An 18417-nucleotide genomic window follows, 5' to 3' on the forward strand; every position below is an offset into this window, starting at 1 on the left:
TTGGGGGATAGAGTTTGTTGCAGACATAGAAAAAAAAGTATTAACTTAAAAGATGATCTCCTGAACAGAAGGGCTAGTCACAGTAAAATGAAAAGTGGAGTAAAACCAATTATTCAGAACAAAGGAGAAGAAAATATGGGCCGTAGAAAGTTATACTTTTACATTCTTAGTTCTTTGTTGATTAAAATAAGTGAGATTGTGGGAAGGGCACTGTCTCTGCCACTTAACTACATAGCTCTAGCACATCTCTCAATCTATTTGTGCCTCAGTTTCTTACCTTGAGAAATATGGATACGTTACTGGCCTCCCAGGATTATTTTGAAGAATAGCAAAGTGGTAGACAGCATGCCTGGATCACAGTGTTGCTGAGCATTACGTAACCTTACCTAATATTTGCCATTTTTACTTTGGGAAAGTATTCGGTGTACGCAGAACCCTATCACATATCAAACAAATGCTCCGATTAAAGATATTTGTGCACAGCCTTGGGGCTTCCCTGAAGAGCCTCATCAGGCTTTGAACGTCAGCAGACTGACTGCGACACTGAAAGAGCCAAACCTCATGAGTTCTCCTCCACTTTCCCACTTGTGCCTCCGAGATGTGCTAACCTCTGGTCTTGGAAGGCAATGCTAGCTAGTTGTATTCTATCATCCCAGGGATACGACAGGCGTGGAGAGTTGCTGGATGGGATTCTGGATCTCTGGTTATCTCTGAAAGGCTTATCAGATAAAGTGAGAAACTACTTCAAACAATGCTTTCAAATCAGTATTAAACTGAAGGTGGCCAAGTGGACTTCACTATTATTTCTCCGCGTAAGCTGAAGACATTCCTGAGCCTTTTCTTCCACAGGTGGCATCCAGCTGAAGTTTCAGCTGTAGACTTTGGCTCCAAAGCTCATTTCTTTATTTTGATGCCAGTTCTTCTACCAACTAAATATTATTAATGATAAGTTCTCCTACATTTCTGGTAAGAAGAGACCACAGTGAACCACTTCTGAAAAGAGTTTCTTTTCTACTGTGGACATATTTTCTATAGTTTAAGGAACATAATTAGAATAATTAATACTTTGTATATATAATTCGTGTATTGAAGCATATTAATAGATTCCAAAATGTGAATCTGTAGCTCTCTCATTTCCATTTCAAATTAAACTATATTATACTTCACTTTAGCAGAAAATGAGTTATTAAAATGATCAAAAGGATATGATTTAAATTTTAAAAAACTTTAAATAAGCAGGGACTCAAAGTTGTTACAAAAAGTTAAAAAGAGGATAGATCATAGAATTAAAAAATTAATCTCATATACTTTAATTTTTTAGTTGTTAAATATAAAATTTTTTAAAGTTGTGAGCCAGTTGTAACTTAGATATAAAATACCCCTTTTGTGTGTAAAGTTTTTGAGGCTTGGAATCCTCAAGCTGTAATAAAAGCTCAACTAAGGAAACAATATGACACGGATAGCTTAGCGATTAATCATTCTGAGCCTCATTCCAAATTGTGTTATCCACTGGGAAAAACTTTACTTAACGTGTTTTTGTTTTATACATTTTCACTGTCTACTATAGCATGAAATATTCAAGAAGCCCTTGGTATAATGAAATAAATGTTAGAAGACTTTTTTTATGATGAATATTATAATCAAGATGCAAGAAATGAGTTTTGTAACAGCTTCTAAAACTGTAAGTAACACATTCTTGAGAAACAACTTTTCAAGCTAACTACCCAATTTAAACTATTGGGTCAACTTTAAGAGCAATAATATGTGATAATTATTATTAATATTAAAATAATTCCTACTCATGTTATACAAAGCTTACCTATAGTATTTCTGTATATGTTAATGGCATAGGGAAACCTAAGGCATTTTTAACTATATATCTTTGTCAAAAATAGGTGGTGATATGGTGAGTTTTATTCTAAAAGCAACATAAACGTTTTTGTCTTAATAAAAATATATTGTGGATATGTTTGACATATAGGAACTTTAAAATGAATAATGCAAGCATATACTTTCCTGCAGTTTCTTCATTCAGAACATCTTTCTCTTTCTACTTCCTCATGACCCAGGTAACCCACTGACCTCTGAGTTCTCTTTCTTCTCAGGTCAAATTTTCCCCTCTTCTAACATGTTATATCACTTCTCACTTGCTAGTCTAGTTTTATAGCAGGATGTCCCAACCTCAGCACTATTGCCATTTGGAGCCACATGCATTTTTGTCGTAGGGAGCTGTCCTATACACTGTACAATGTTTAGCAGCTTCCCTGGTCTTCACCTGAGAGAAAACAGTGACACAACTTCCACTCCCAGATGTGACAACCAAAAAGCTCTTATGATATTACCCAAAGCCCCTGGGTGAACAAAATAACCCTGCTTGAGAACCACTGATTTAGAGCAACTTGTGCATATAACTTCACTAGAGGCCCGGTGCATGAAAATTCATACACTGGAGGGGGGACCCTCAGCTTGGCCTGCCCCCTCTCACAGTCCGGGAGCCCTCAGGGGCAGGAGGCGACCCGGTGATCAGGGAAAGGCAACGCCCCATCACACCTCTGCTGCTGCCACTGCTGGCAGCGCAAGCCTCAGCCAGCCCTGGTTACCTGAGCCTCAGGCGGCCCTGGGCAGCTGGGGGACCGAGGGGAATGGGGGACTCCGGAGGCAGGCTCATGGCAAGGTGGGGCTGAGGGGACTGGGCGCTGCTGGTACCACCATCTTGGGGCTGTTGGTACCACCATCTTTGAGGGTGTGGCAGTCAATTAGCATATTCCCTCCTTATTCACTGTGGTGCTGCCATCTTTGAGGGAGGGGAAGTCAATTAGCATATTTTCTCCTTATTGGCTGTGGGCACCTCTATCTTTGCGATGGTGGGAGGGTCAATTAGCATATACCCTCTTTATTAGATAGGATGTTCACCTTTGAATATATACCTCAATTTATGGGACTTTGTTCAGAGGTGATGCTCAGTAAGTACTTGTTAAAGAATGCAGATGGTGTTTTATTGCTGCAGTGCTTTTCTAAAATAATAAACATGCTACTCTTATAAACTGAACTATCAGTTCATTTGAGGACTTAAGCTTCTACATCCATTTTGGATTTATTTTTCAATATTTGGACTAGAAAGAGGAGAGAAGACAGTGTGTTTTCCATATTGATAGATCTCATTTGTCTCATAAATTTCTAATGGGACTCAATTCCTTGTAGTTTTTTTAATGACTTCCTTTTTTTAACTACTAGAAAAAGATGACATAGAAACCTATGTAAAAAGAGAAGAAAGCAAAAAGCAAGGTAAAAGTGAAAAGGAGCTAAAAAAAATAAAAGGAGAGGAAGAAAAAATACAAACAAGATCATCAGGTTTTTCTATACTTATAAACCCATTTAAAAAAAGATGAATTCAAATAAAAATACTTTTAAAGAAAAATAGACCATCCAATTTGAATATACAAATTTTAATAGGAATTGGTTTTTAAAATTTTAATCTTATCGTTAATTTCCTAACACAGACATACAAGGAAAAAACATAACAGAGAAAAAAATGAGAAAGAAAATTTTAACAAAAAGTAGACAAGGAAGAAAATGAAATAAGGGAAGATTTTATGAGAAAAAAAAGTAAAATATGAATGTTTCAAAAAGCACATTTATATTTCTAACTAGAGGCCCAGTGCATGAAATTTGTGTACAGGAAGGAGGGGGTCCCTCAGCCCCGCCTGCACCCTCTTGAAATCTGGGATCCCTCAGGGGGTGTCCGACTGCTGGATGTAGAAGCTTAAGCCCTCAAATGAACTGAAACTGGCAGTTGGACATCCCTCTCTCAATCTGGGACCGCTGGATCCTAACTGCTCACCTGCCTGCCTGCCTGATCGCCCCTAACTGCTTGTCTACCTGCCTGATTGTCCCTAACCATCTCTGCTTGTCTGCCTAATAGCCCCTAACCACTCTGCCTGCCTGCCTGATGTCCCTAACTGCCTCTGCCTCAGCCCCTACACCTGGGACCCAGGCCTCACTCCTCCAGCTGGCTGTAGGCAACCGGGACCTGGGCTTCCCTCTCTCTGGCCAGCTGCAGGCACCCAGGACCTGGGTCGGCCACAGGCACCTGAGATCCAGGAAGCTGGGACCCAGGCCTCCTTCACCTGGGCCAGCCACAAGCACCCAGGACCCCGAGTGGTGCTGCCAGGGCCCTGGCTTTGTCAGGAAGGATGTCCAGAATGACATCTGGAAGACATCCGGTCTATATGGTCAAATTAGCATATTACCCTTTTATTAGTATAGATGGATCCCAAGTCCTTTCATATAACATGTAGATCTATTAAATAACACTTGAATAATTTAAGACAAGTATTTCCTTGTAGAATATGAATTAGACATTAAGGGAATAAAAATTACTTTGTTTTACTGATCATGAGGTAAATGAAAATGTACTTATTTATAGATAGAATTTCATTCAGTTCTTTATTGTTGGCTTGAAAAGTCATGGGGGGTGGGGGTGGGGAAAGTCCAAGTAATGTCATTCAGAGTATTTGGCCTTCACACTTATTATCAAGAAGATGAACACAGAATGGTTAAGAGCACTGAATCTAGAGGTCTAGGCTAGCTCAGTTTGAATCTGACTCCCTGCTTTCTAGCTGTGTGACCTTGGATTTCTGTTCCCCCAGAAGCAGACTCTGAGACAAGCACTCAAGGTAAATGGTCTACCTGGGAAGGAATCCCAAGAAACACTAATGGGGGACTGAAGAGGTGAGAAAAGGAAAAAGCAATATGGTATCAAGCCAGCCTTCAGAGGGAGAATGGAGCTCTGTACTATAGGGGAACTTGAGTCTGTGCAAAATACAAGTTAGAATTGACCCAACTGAGGAAGCTGGATTTTATATTTTTGTTTTTTTAAATTGCCCATTTCCTATCTTTCCCTGGTTGTGGGCTGCTTCCTGGTGCTTTAACTCGTGGCACTGAGCATGCTCCTGTGGCTCCTCAGACAGAAAGTGGCAGGGTTTGCAGTATGCAGTGCTAGCTTCCACTTCAAATGGTGTATTTGAAAGTTATCATAACACCAATGTGATCTTTCTAAACTGAATTAACAAAATATGAGATTTTGATGAACAAAAATTCAATATAATAAATATTAGGATAAATGTTTAGATAACTGCAACAATATTTACACTGGAAACAGACTTCATTTGGTCATTTTGGACTCTTCATGCCACCAGGATATCAGGTGTATGACGGGGATAATTGATCCTACCATTAACCTCTGTTTCTGATTGAACAATGGCTATGTTATATTACACAGTAGGATTCCTCTCTCCAACCTCCCTCAATTTGGAAATATAAACCTCTATTTGAGCAGGTGTAAAAGAGAACCATAAAGAGATGGCAGGTGACAGTGGAGAATCCTTCATTATCACCAAAGATGTCGAAAGAATGTTTGCGTTCCCTCTGGCTCAAGTGAACTCCAAAGGAGGAAGCTGGGCTTCAGCCTCTTGCTGGAGCCCCATTCCAGAGGGCTGGCCACTAGGAGCAAATATCAAAGGAGCAAGAAGCTATGGCATGTGCTGCAGGAGGCATCACTGAGGAGTCTCTGAAGGGAGCTGGAACAAGTTACACTCATCAAGGAGCTGGACATGTACAATGGCCCGTAACACTGGGCCCCTCAGAAAGCCAGCATTTGGATGCAACCATACAGAGAACTCTGAAGACATTTTCCTCCTTTCCTTCCGTGTCTGCCCCCCAACTGCTGTAGCAGAAAGGGATCTAGAAGAGGGCAGAGAAGGGGAGCAAAGAGTACGTCAAGCTCCCTTTACCCTTCAGGTCCTTGGGCCTGATCACGCCAGTTTAGGGATGATGAGGTTGATAGGGATATGTTTCCACAGAGAATGACTGAAGGTAACTATTGGAGAAAATGCAAAGCTGTTTCATATCTATGTCTTGCAAATTTTAACTATGCCCCTCCGCACTGAAAGACATACAAGGTAAAGCCAAAAAAGTAGAGTAAAAAAGAAAAAGGGAGACCAAGTCTGAAATAAAGTTATGTTAATTGGGTGGTTACTGGGATTGCAGATACTCTTATCTGCCACCATCCATTTTTAATGTTGCCATACAATACATAGTATAAAAATAAATACATGTGCCAAATTCCATATATCAAAATTGATATATATATGCAGTTTTTTTGGTGTGACTCTATGCTAAAACATAGGCTGTATGCATGTGTATATATACTATAAATGCATACCCATAAAAACAAAGCACACTTTTATATTCTTAGATTCTCTGGGAATAAAGCTATAATACTATTTGTATGATATATTAGAATTGCATTGATATCTATAAAGTTCAGAAAAAATTCAAAGATCATGGATTCAGGGGTAATGTTCTGAATATTTCTGTATTTCTTGATAAGCTCTCATGAACTCAGCTTATTCTTCCTTTCTGGAACCATCCCAAGATGTAGGCTAGGTTTGCATATCATATGAAGAAAAAAAAGAGCATTTAAGTGGACACTACCAGAAAGCACCAAGTGTTAAAGACAGGCCAAACACCTACATAGCACTTACCTTGGCATTATCTTTGATGTAGTTAGAAAATTTAAATATCTGTGGAAAAAATAATTCTGGAGCATTTTCATCACAGGAAAGAAAATCTATTCTTTCTTTTCTGAGGATCTCTCATGAATGAAAACCATATCCTTTTATTTATATTTATGATTTATGTGGTGTGATTTATTATGTTCTAGAGTTTGAGTCTGCATTTGGGTCTTTTTGACTCATACTGACATTTTCAATAATCTCTCAGAAATGCCAGATCATAAATGCACATAATTGCCAAAATATAATCAATCACAAAGCAACTTGAAATAAAGGTTAACAGTAATATCCTAGAAGCTTATGAGGTGGGAACTTTGCCATGTGAAACAGATTTGAGTTTTAAATAAAATACTTACCTCTTGGCCCATTTCAAAGTAAAAGTTGAAAACTTTTCTCATATTAAATTAGGATAAGATTAGATTTCCCTTCTGGAAACACTAAAGGAGGAGATTTTACATTTGACATCAGGATTTGGGGAATTATCACTTTTGGGAAGTTGCCAAAACCAACAAACACTGAATCTTTTATACTAAACTGAAGAGACTATCACAGCTATGGATATTCAAATCTAGGTTTTGCTAAATTTTTTGAAGTTAGTTAAGAAGAGTCAACCATTCAATACAGTTTTAGTATTTATCATACCCTACTAATATTAAAATTATTCATAAGATTATAACTTATGAATGCTAAAAATTTGGTAATTTTATATTAACCATATTCTCCATTCTTAAAGTTTTAATTTATTAAAGTAAAATTATTAATACTGTTTATAATAATTCTTATGTTGAATTTTACCTAGGTGTTCATTTTATTATCACACTCACTGTGTTACTTACTCTGTGAGGTTTGAGTGTCTATGAACTTCTTTATCAAGGCATCAGTCGTTTGGGTATAAAGACTGAGAGCATATCTCAGAGATTGAAGATCTGGGCTTTTCTCCAAGAAATTCTTTTTGAGGCCATTTCCTCCCGCATGAAAGTATTGCTAAAAAGGAAATAAGTAATGTAAGCAAAGGCATTTGGAATAATACTGGAGGAGAGGTTTTATTGCTGTAATAATAAAGCCCAAATGGAATGATACAGTAACATCCAATGTAAGGTAGTTACAAAGTGCTACCACATTCTCATTGCTAAGCCATCACCATCTAGTTCAGTTTCCCTCAGTATCTCTGAAATGATGCTCTACACCATGGACTCCAGATCCTTGAGGCTTAAGACTTTTCCTCTCACTCAAAACTTTGAGCATATGAGATCATGAAGATGCAGAGGTCAGCAATCTATAGACTTACACATTTAGGTAATAATTGAGTTGGTTATTGGCTTCTGTTTTCAGAAGATGAGAAAAATGTCCAGGGTTAGCAAAATTTCACAAGGAAGGTAACTTAGTCCCATAATTTCAGACACTAATTTGTCTTTCAAGGCCAGATACCTGCTAGTCCAACTTTTCCATCCTGTAATCATTGAATGATGCAGATATAGGCCAATCTAAAGAGTCAGAGTGGACCTTAGAAAATCAACATCCCCTGAACCTTATACCTTATGTCTGATAAAATCAAATAGGGGTTTGTTTGTTTTTTGTAATGCCATCCAACAAACTCAAAAACAGTATAGTTTAGGCAAGATAATATAGAAGCTGTAAGCTCTTTGACTATTAATATGGTCATCGAAGGATGTTAGCATTTGCCTGCTGCAAGTATTATGCATGACATCTTTTTGGAAAGCAGAATATGCAGAGATATGTAATAGAAATAAATTTTTCCCCCTAATGATTTACAGATGACAATGCATACTATTTATAATATTCTGTAATTGCTAGATAAATAGTTTGCTTTCTCTCTCTGTACCAACAATGCTAAACTTCACATTCATTGCAACATGGCTCACTATGGTCTGTGATCCCACAAAATGACATATTTTGAAAAAACTCAACAAATAATTTTGATACATGTTCTCAAATGAATGTGTGTCATCCCTCTATTCCATTCATAAATATCTCAATTTTCTCCCCTAATCCAGGGGAGATGCAAAAAAAATTCTGTGCATTTATAGGCTCCTGAGTGCACTTTTAAACAATATAATGTAGAGAAGATTCAGGGGATAGATCCGAGAAAGTAGGAATTGGGGATATAATCCCAAGAAAGATTGCTCCAGAGGACAACCAAGATGGTGGCATAGGTAAACACCTGTACTTGCTGCCTCTCACAATCACATCAAAACTACAACTAAAATACAAAACAGATATAATCCAGAACCATGGGAAAGCTGGCTGAGTGGAAGTTCTACAACTTGAAGGAAAGAAAAAAGCGCATTGAGACTGGTAGGAGGTGTGGAGGTGCGGAGATGCGGAGGTGTGCACAAAATGGTCTGGCAACTGGGTGCGCTGTTGTTTTTTTCAATCAGGAGGAGATACAAGCTCCTGATTGCTCTGAACTCCAGTTCCGGGCGAGACTCTGGGGACACAGATTCATATGGGGAGAAACTGGACTGTCTGGCATCGGGCCAGAATGGCTTTATTTCAGAGGTGCTCACAGTAATCATTGTTCCTGTATGGGGCTGCAAGACACAGAGACCTGGGGACCTCTCTGGTATAGGGACAACTGGCAGCCATTGCTGTTTGCTTTGCCCTGGTGATTCCCTGAGACCCCACCCCACCCAATTTACAACCCTACCCAAGCTGTGTGCATCGGATTTTGCATATGAATGGCCTGTCCTTTTACAGCTTAAAACCTAACAAACTGCAGCTGGGTCAGAGAGTTCCAAAGCTTCCAAAAGAAGGCCCAAGGCCCAGCAGCAGCAGCAGCCTGCCTTGCTTCACAGCTGGGCCTCATCTAGACATTTCCAAACTCCAAACAAAGAGGAGGAATCTGAAGATCTCTCTGTAGCTCCTGCTGGGTGGCCTCAGGGAGTGGCTGACTTTGCACCTCCTTGGAGATCCAAGAGCCAGTGTACCCATTGGTCAATGTGAGACCATACCAGATTACAACTCTTTACATCCATAAGCAACACACTCAAGGGGCAGACTCAGTGAGCAGCAAAGCCTCACTGAAGCAAGTCCTGTCCCATAAGGGTGTCTCCAGCCCAGCAGTTCTTCCATTGTAGACATAGCTAATCCTCACAGCCAGTTGGCCTGGAGGTCAATTCCTCTCAGTGATAAAAATAGCAATCAAGACTTAACTACAACAAGGCTATGAACACAGCTCACAAAGGGGTGCACCAAGAGTCTACCTCAGGTGATTGGGGAGGCTGAGCCACTGGCCCTATAGGACACCTAGCACACAAGGCACTCACTCTATCACACAGGGAAGCAGCCAAAATGTGGAGACAAAAAAGGATGTCACAAATGAAAGAAATGGAGGAAAGCAAACTACTGGATATAGAATTCAAAACCACGGTTATAAGGTTACTCAAGAATCTTCTAGAAACCTCCAATAAATTTAGTGAGACCCTCAAGGATATGAAAAAGGACCAATCAGAAATTAAGCATACACTGACTGAAATAAAGAATATTATACAGAGTTCCAACAGCAGACTAGAGGATCCCAAGAATTAAGTCAAATATTTGAAATACAAAGAAGCAAAAACACCTAAACAGAAAGGCAAAAAGAATCCAAAAATATGAAGATAGTGTAAGGAGCCTCTGGGATAACTTCAAGCTTACCAACATCCAAATTATGGGAGTGCCAGAAGAAGAGAGAGGGCAAGATATTGAAAACCTATTTGAAGAAATAATGACAGAAAACTTCCCCTACCTGGTGAAAGAAATATACTTACAAGTCCAGGAAGCGCAGAGAACCCCAAACAAGAGAAATCCAAAGAGGACCACAACAAGACTCATCATAATTAAAATGCCAAGGGCAAAAGACAAAGAGAGAATCTTAAAAGCAGCAAGAGAAAAATAGTTAGTTACTTACAAGGGAGTACCCATATGACTGTCAGCTGATTTCTGAACAGAGACTATGCATGCCAGAAGGGAGTGGCAAGAAATATTCAAAGTGATGAATAGCAAGAACCTACAACCAAGATTACTCTAGCCAGCAAAGCTATCATTTAGAATTGAAGGTCAGATAAAAAGCTTCACAGATAAAAAGCTAAAGGAGTTTATCACCACCAAACCAGTATTATATGAAATGCTGAAGGATATTCTTTAAGAACAGGAAGAAGAAAAAGTCAAAGATAATAACTATGAACAACAAAGTGACAACAAATACTATCTATCAACAAGTGAATCTAAAAATCAAGTGAATAAAAATCTGATGAACAGAATAAACTGGTGAATATAACAGAATCAGGGTAGAAAGGGAGTGGACTGACAATTCTCAAGGGGAAGTGGGTGTGGGGGGTGTGGAAAGAGATTGCACAAAAATCTTACACCTATGGACGAGGACAGTTGTGGGGGGTAAAGGCATGGGGTGGGTTGGGAACCTGGTGGAGGGGAGCTATAGGGGGAAAAAGATGAACAACTGTAATAATCTGAACAATAAAGATTTATTTAAAAAAATAACACTGAAAATATAAAGTGAACATATATTTAAAAAATGCATGATGAACAAAAGAAAAGAGAAAGATTGCTCCAATTACAGACACCCTCCCCAAGGAGAAAAATTATGGCCACTTAAAATTCCAATAGAAAAATAGAAAAGGCCCTTTTCTTTTTTAAAAAAAGAATAAGCATATAATATTTAAAGTTGTTTTACACTTTGATCTTCTTATAAAAATGTTAAAATATTTTTCACAAGTATAAGTATTTATTGAGGTCTATGAATCCAGAATTGTTTCAGGTGCTTTGGTGAATAAAAGAAATATAATCATTCCTTTCTTCATGAAACATGATATGCTATTTGAGATGAGAGAATATTAAATAGATGTATTGAAAGGGAAAGTTTGTTCTAGACAGTTTGGCTCAGTGGATGGAGCATCAGCCTGGAGACTGAAGGGTCCCAGGTTTGATTCTGGTCAAGGGCACATGCCCAGGTTGTAGGAGGCGTGCAAGAGGCAGCCAATCAATGATTCTCTCTGATCATTGATGTTTCTATCTCTCTATCCCTCTCTCTTTCTCTTTGAAATCAATAAAAATATATATATTTTTTTAAAGGGAAAGGTTTGATTTGGTTGTGATATTTCTGCTAGAGGAATGATGGGGTTGGGGTGCTCTCTTGAGGTCTGTTTACATAACGAACCGTGGAGCCATCAAATGCAATAACTCACAGTATAGAGCAGTGGGGTAAATTGAACCAAGCAGAGGCAGGATATTCTAAAAGAAACACATTCTCCCTCTCAATGTTTCTCAAACAAGCTCCAGTTTTATTAAACCTCAGCATAAATACTAGAAGATTATAATAAAAAGACATATAAGAAGAAGCAGCTGTAATGGTATTTTGTCATCTCTCAGTACTAATGAGAGTTGTTAGGAAAGATTGTGAAAGATTTTGAAATAGGAAAAAAGGATTAGTGGGTGTTCTCCATAGTGTACCCATCTGGGTTATCTGCTTTTCATTTCCTTTAAGCTATTTAAAACTCTGTAAGCTATAGAAAATGGGTAATAATATAAATGACCTTTGTTCATAGAAATGCAAATTAGTTATTTCTGGTAGGGTGTAACTGATTATTGTTGTGTGGGTAGATCTGTGTTGCCCCTATTGGTAAACTTCCTTCAGCTTTTCTTATTGCTTATCCTTATGTGTGGTTCTTGAAATTCTCCTTTGAGCCACTTGTAAGAGCTTACTGGCTCCCTCAATAATAGATGAGTTAAATAACATTTTTTGCTTGTTTTATAATTCCCTGAGTATAACAATTATGCCCTCTTTAAAAAACTGTTCTTTCATAGTGTATGTAAAGTAGTGTGGATGATAGCATTCCTAAGGGTGACCATAATTTTTACTGTCTAATTTGTGAGAATAGGGCCATGGGCTTGTGGCTCACCCTGATGGCATCTGCCATCCTAAGCCTGTTCTTTCTCCCTCTGTTATTAATAAATAGGATAAATATTTATTAATCCTATACCATGAGCCACAACTTGTGCTGGTCATCAAAGATACGAAGCTAAAGAAGTCCAGAGGTTGCTCTCAAGGGGATTATAATCTAATAGAAAATATAACCAAAAGGCCAAAATGACTTCAATAACACATTGCAGGTATAAGAGAAATTATTTGAAATATAGATAATGGGGAGGCAAACAATTCTATTGGGGATTGAGTCAGTAGAGGTTTATAAAGTGGTGACATCTGTGATGTTTATAATTTTATCTGCACTGCCATTTTAAATTTCAGCAGCACCTTGGTAAGTCACTGGAGTGGACTAGAGAAAAAGGACAATGCCCCTGGGTAGCCAAGAGAAACCCTAGGAGTCCCAAAAACACTTAAGAATTGAGGTACATGTAGTTCGCAGAATAATGTGTTTTTAAAATTTTTATAAGAATTTATTTGGGCCAAACTGATGGCATATGCCTGCCAGGGAACAAGATAAATACTCCCAGAATAATGTTTCTTTGGTATACTTACTTGCTACTATTATTCTATTCTCTGCACTAAACTTGTGCTGCCTATAAGCTTCAAGTTAAGAGATGACATTGTAGTCTTAAAGATTTACAATGCTTACTAACATACTAAATGCTCTGAGGCTCACTGTGGTAAATAAATGTTCAACCTTCCATTAACACACAGTAGTCCCCCATTATCTGCAGGGGATATATTCTAAGAACCCATGTGAATGCCTGAAACCAGGATAGCACCAAACCCTATATACTATTTTTTCCTATGTATAAATGCCTGTGATAAAAGTTAACTTATAAATTAGGCACATAAAATATTAACAATAATTAGTAATAACAGAATAGTTATGATAATACAGTATAATAAGAGCTATGTTGCATTATTAAGTAAAATAAGGATTACTTGGACACAAGCACTATGATGCATGACAGTTGATCTAATAACCAAGATGGCTATTTTTTTAAAAAATATATTTTATTGATTTTTTTACAGAGAGGAAGGGAGAGAGAGAGAGAGTTAGAAACATCAATGAGAGAGAAACATCGATCAGCTGCCTCCTGCACACCTCCTACTGGGGATGTGCCCACAACCAAGGTACATGCCCTTGACCAGAATCGAACCTGGGACCCTTGAGTCTGCAGGCCGATTCTCTATCCACTGGGCAAAACTGGTTAGGGCAACCAAGATGGCTATTAAGTGACTAAATGGGCAGGGGGTGTGTACAGTATTGAGACACTGGACAATGGGATGATTTACATCCTGGCCAGTATGATGCGAGATTGTCAAGATATTATCATGCTACTATGAATGGTGCCCTAAACTTATGCATTGTTCAAATCTGGAATTTTTCATTTAATATTTTTGGACTGTGGTTGACTGCAGATAACTAATGGAAAATAAAACTGTGGGTAAGAGGGGACTACTTGTACCTTATTCTTAAAATGATTTGGCTATAGGACACGTATTACACAGTACATTGGTTAACAGTTGGGGGACACAAGAATGTAATTTAGGAAATTGTAGTATAGAAGAATGTGACTTGACTTCATACAATTGAGATCATTTTAAAAAATATATGTTTTTATTTATTTTAGAGAGAGAGGAAGGGTGAGAGAGAAACATCAATGAGAGAGAGACATCAATGAGCTGCCTACTGCAGGACCCCCACTGGGGATCGCGCCTGCAACCTGGGCATGTGTCCTGACCAGGAATTGAGCCAGTGACCTCTCTGTGCATGGATGATGCTCAACCCACTGAGCAACCCAGCCAGGGCAAATTGAAATTGTTTTGAGTATCTAGATGATTTCACGGAAGAAGGAAACTACAGTTAGGCTATAAAGTCATAAATGATGTTTTCCTTCTTGCACCCCTTATCTATATATATAAAAGCCTAAGCGACCGTTATGACGGAATGACTGGAATGATGGTTGCTAGGATGAACACTGACCATCAGGGGGCAAATGCTCAATGCAGAAGCTGTCCCCTGGTGGTCAGTGTTCTCCCACAGCGGGAGTGCCACTCAGCCAGAAGCCGGCCTCATGGCTGGCGAGCACAGTGGCAGTGGTGAGGGCTTCTCCCACTTCCACAGCAGCACTGAGGAGTGGTGAGCCAAGTGGTAAGTGTGAGCAGGCAGGCAGGTGAGGGGTTAGATGCGAGCAGGCAGGCAGGTGTGTGGTTAGGGGTGAGCAGGGAAGTGAGCAGTTAGGAGCGAGTGGTTCTGGATTGCAATAGGGATGTCCAACTGCTGGATGTCCAACCGCAGGGATTGGGCCTAAACCAGCAGTCGGATGTCCCCTGAGGGGTCCTGGATTGCGAGAGAGTAAGGCCGGGCTGAGGGACGCCCTACTCCTGTGTGCATGAATTTCATGCACTGGGCCTCTAGTAATTTTATAAGAAGACATGTTTTTAACTAGGAAGGCATTATTTTGTAGGTCTCTGGGACATGGGGGATTAATCATGAAATGAAAATGTAAATAAGGTATGAGTGTGTTCCTGAGGAAAGCCTAAGGGTCTCTCTAGAGTTTTCGGTTATGACACTGAACTGCCTTCTGCTAGAGGCTCTAGCAGGAAACAAAGTGAGCAAAAGATTTGTAAGGGCAGAAATGATGCCTTTGTATTTTGGATGCATTGTATAATAGGGGATGTTGCAAGACATAACCAGGACAGAAGGTAGCAAAGTTAAGGGCGAAAACAAGAAAGTAAGATGCTATGAATGAAAGTCTCTATTCAGTGAACACAGACAAGTAACACATGCTATAGGCTCCTTACTCAAAGAGCAAAGGAAGTGACTTCTAGGTTTAAAATGCCACCCTATGGGAAGCCTTTCACAGTGTTCAGAACCTGGCCATGTCTCCTAAGAGCACAGGTCTTTATATCTCACCAGCACAGGTAATCAACAGAAAGGAGGGTCAGGCACCGTGTACACCTTGTTATTCAGAGGTTTCTCATTCCGTTTGACTCTGCAAGCGCCCTGAAGGAGCAGGAGAGTAGACTCTGTATTTTCCTGAGGCTTGGGTTTGAAGGATATGAATGTGAGGCTGATATGTGGGAGTGAATGTCTTAGCTTTGAACATCCACTGTCCACAGCTCAGTGCAGCTGAGTTGCTCTCCATTCCTTATAGTAAGTATTTTGGAGGGGAGTTATGTCCTAGAGGGAATTTGTGAAGGCGGGGTTTGGAAGCCTTCTCAATGTTTCCTTTATGCACACGGAAAGTGGATTATTCGCCATTAGTTCTAACCAAGAAAACTATGACTCAGTTTCTTGTTGTTCCTCTGAAACCTGCAGAATCCCTGAACATTTCTGATGTGCTCAGCTGTTCTGCTTAGGCTGGTGCACAGTAGCAGAAAGTAACTGGCAAAGCAGCACATTGGGACCACCCATTTCCTCCTCATTCAAGAAAGGAATTTCCAAGCAGCGAGAGGACCATGGAGAGGGTGGCTGCTCAGTGCTGTGAAGGAAAAGGATGTCAGCTGGGTGACCTTCTCCCTACCCTTGGCCCCGTCCTGGCTGGTATTTTCACCTCAAACATTGACAGGCAAAGACAGAAAGCATGTTTTCCAAGTGCGCACTGGAGCCAAAGCTCGAAGTTACTACGTTGAAGGACAGAATCTGGCTTCGGAAAGGTCTTGGCAGCCTGGAATGGTGGGTCAACATTTATAGGATCAGATGACAAAGAGGAATAAAAAAGGCCTTTATTTATGATACAATGTTTTCCGCAAAGTACAAGAAAGGGATGACTTAGCTTAACATCAGTAAAATTTAAAAAGCCATAAAGCTTTATTTGCTCTCAACTTCAACATGATTTAGCAAGTGATAGGGCAGCTCTCAGAGCTTGTGAAATCTTATGCAGTCATATAGGCAATCAGGTCAAGACAAAGGGCGTGAGAGAGCAACAACACTCTCTTCTGGTTAGAACAAAACTGGGATATTCGAGTTATTCCTAATTCATTCCTAGGCTTCATTTTTTTTTAATAAAAAATATAAAAAAGTGAAGGGCATCCAAAATAGATGAGCAGGGTTTTGCAAGGTGTAGGAACATGCTATTTAATATATGGCTGCAACAGCTCCAGGGAGCATGATAGTTTTCTTCTATGACTGAAGGGCTATCCTATACAAAAAGAAATAGAATTTTTCAAAGGACTGGAGAAGGACCAATGCAAAACTACAAGTACCAGGGAAGCAGGTTTTTGGTTCAATATAACAACATTTCTCATAATAAGTGCATCTTAAAATTGGAGCTGTTGCTTATGGGTTAGTGCGGTCCTGTTACTGGCTTTTATTTTACTTTATTTATTTTTTTCTCGTTACTGGCTTTTAATGGTGGCCAGTTGACCACGGGCCAACACTGCAGATGCATCTCTCTGTATGAGCAGGGGAGGGGGAGATGTTGGGTTATGAATCCAATTCTAAGAGTTTCGAATCCTCTTCATTTCTTTGGCTCTCTGCCCTATATTTTAAGATGTAATTCCTCATCTTTCCTCTGTGCAATGTGATTTTTGCAGAGATGATTTAACCTCACAGATTATCAGTTCATTTATTTTTAGAATGGGAATAAAAATATCCTCCATTCCTGAGTATAGTGTGGTAAAGATGAAATTAATTACTGTAATGGCTTTGTGAACTGTAATGATTTTTCTATTCGTAAGAAAATATACCTAATTGGTAGAATAACTCCCCAAACAGTAGCCCTGCTTTGTTTCCTGAGCACCAGTCCCTGCCTCTAACAGTCCGCTGGGTACTTATTTTAATGTTTCTGCCACCATATCTAACTCCGACGTGGCAAGAAGAAAATGACCCTCCTGCCTAAGTTGCCATTTTTCTCAGTGGAGCCATGCTTCCCACTTCCCTGATACCTCGGAGTCACCCTGGGCTCCTCTCTTTCTCTTCCAAGATCCAAGTTCCAGTGATGTCCCTTTCTGGTGCCACTCGTGTTCATCTTTTACTTTCTACTACCCTGGTGATAGCCCTCCTCCATCTTATGCACTAAATAACCGTCACTGACCTCTGTAACCATAATCTTGAACCATTCAATCCAGTTTGCGCATTCCTGTAACATTTTCATTGCTAAAATGGTCCTTCTGGCATGCCATATATTTTCAAAAACGCCAATGGCTCCTCATTCATAGAATCCACAGAGGGTGCTAAAGGACCTCTTTACTTTCAACCCAAACCTCATTTTACACTGTTTTACTGTACAAACATCCAGTTAAATCCAGTCTGGCGAGTAGAATGGTCTGGTCACTGACTCCTAGCCCTCTGGTCCTGCGCCTTACTGTGGTGAAATCCTTCTCCCTGATTATGTTCAAGTCATGAGTCTTTCTCCACTGTTCTGGCCCTGATGTCTTTCCCATCTAGCCTGGGGCTCCCTTCCATCCATCAAGACCACTCCCTCAGCTTTTCCCAATCCTTTGAATTCATAGTAGTGGCTTATTCCTCTAAATCCTTACCGCTTTCTTTTTTTTTAAACACACACATATTTTTATTGATTTCAGAGAGGAAGGGAGAGGGAGAGAGAGATAGAAACATCAATCATGAGAGAGAATCATGGATTGGCTGCCTCCTGCACGCCCCACACTGAGGATCGAGCCCACAACTTGGCCATGTGCCTTGACTGGGAATCGAACCGTGACCTCCTGGCTCATAGGTCGATGCTCAACCACTGCACCATGCCTGCCAACCTCCTTACCACTTTTTAATCTGTGCCCCTTGGTTAGCATCTGTATCACCCTGTTCTACCCCTTACACTGCTGTCTCATAAATTAACACATATCATTATCTAATTTTTAATGTGCCTTTTCCATCTTTAAATCCAGAATAAAAACTCCTTGAGAGAAGGAACAGCCCTGCTTCCCAAA

General features: G+C 39.7%; 1 protein-coding gene across 1 annotated transcript in view; it reads right to left on the reverse strand.

The window, feature by feature from the left end:
• The window catches only part of UNC13C (unc-13 homolog C), a 523285-nt gene that overhangs the window by 36765 nt on the left and 468103 nt on the right, over positions 1-18417 (reverse strand). The window contains exon 29 of the mRNA XM_059700746.1: positions 7412-7559. Coding sequence (XP_059556729.1) covers positions 7412-7559 — 148 coding nt within the window. The remainder of the gene's footprint in view (positions 1-7411; positions 7560-18417) is intronic.

This window comes from Myotis daubentonii, chromosome 1 (genome assembly GCF_963259705.1).
Source record: "Myotis daubentonii chromosome 1, mMyoDau2.1, whole genome shotgun sequence".
Classification (NCBI taxonomy): domain Eukaryota; kingdom Metazoa; phylum Chordata; class Mammalia; order Chiroptera; family Vespertilionidae; genus Myotis; species Myotis daubentonii.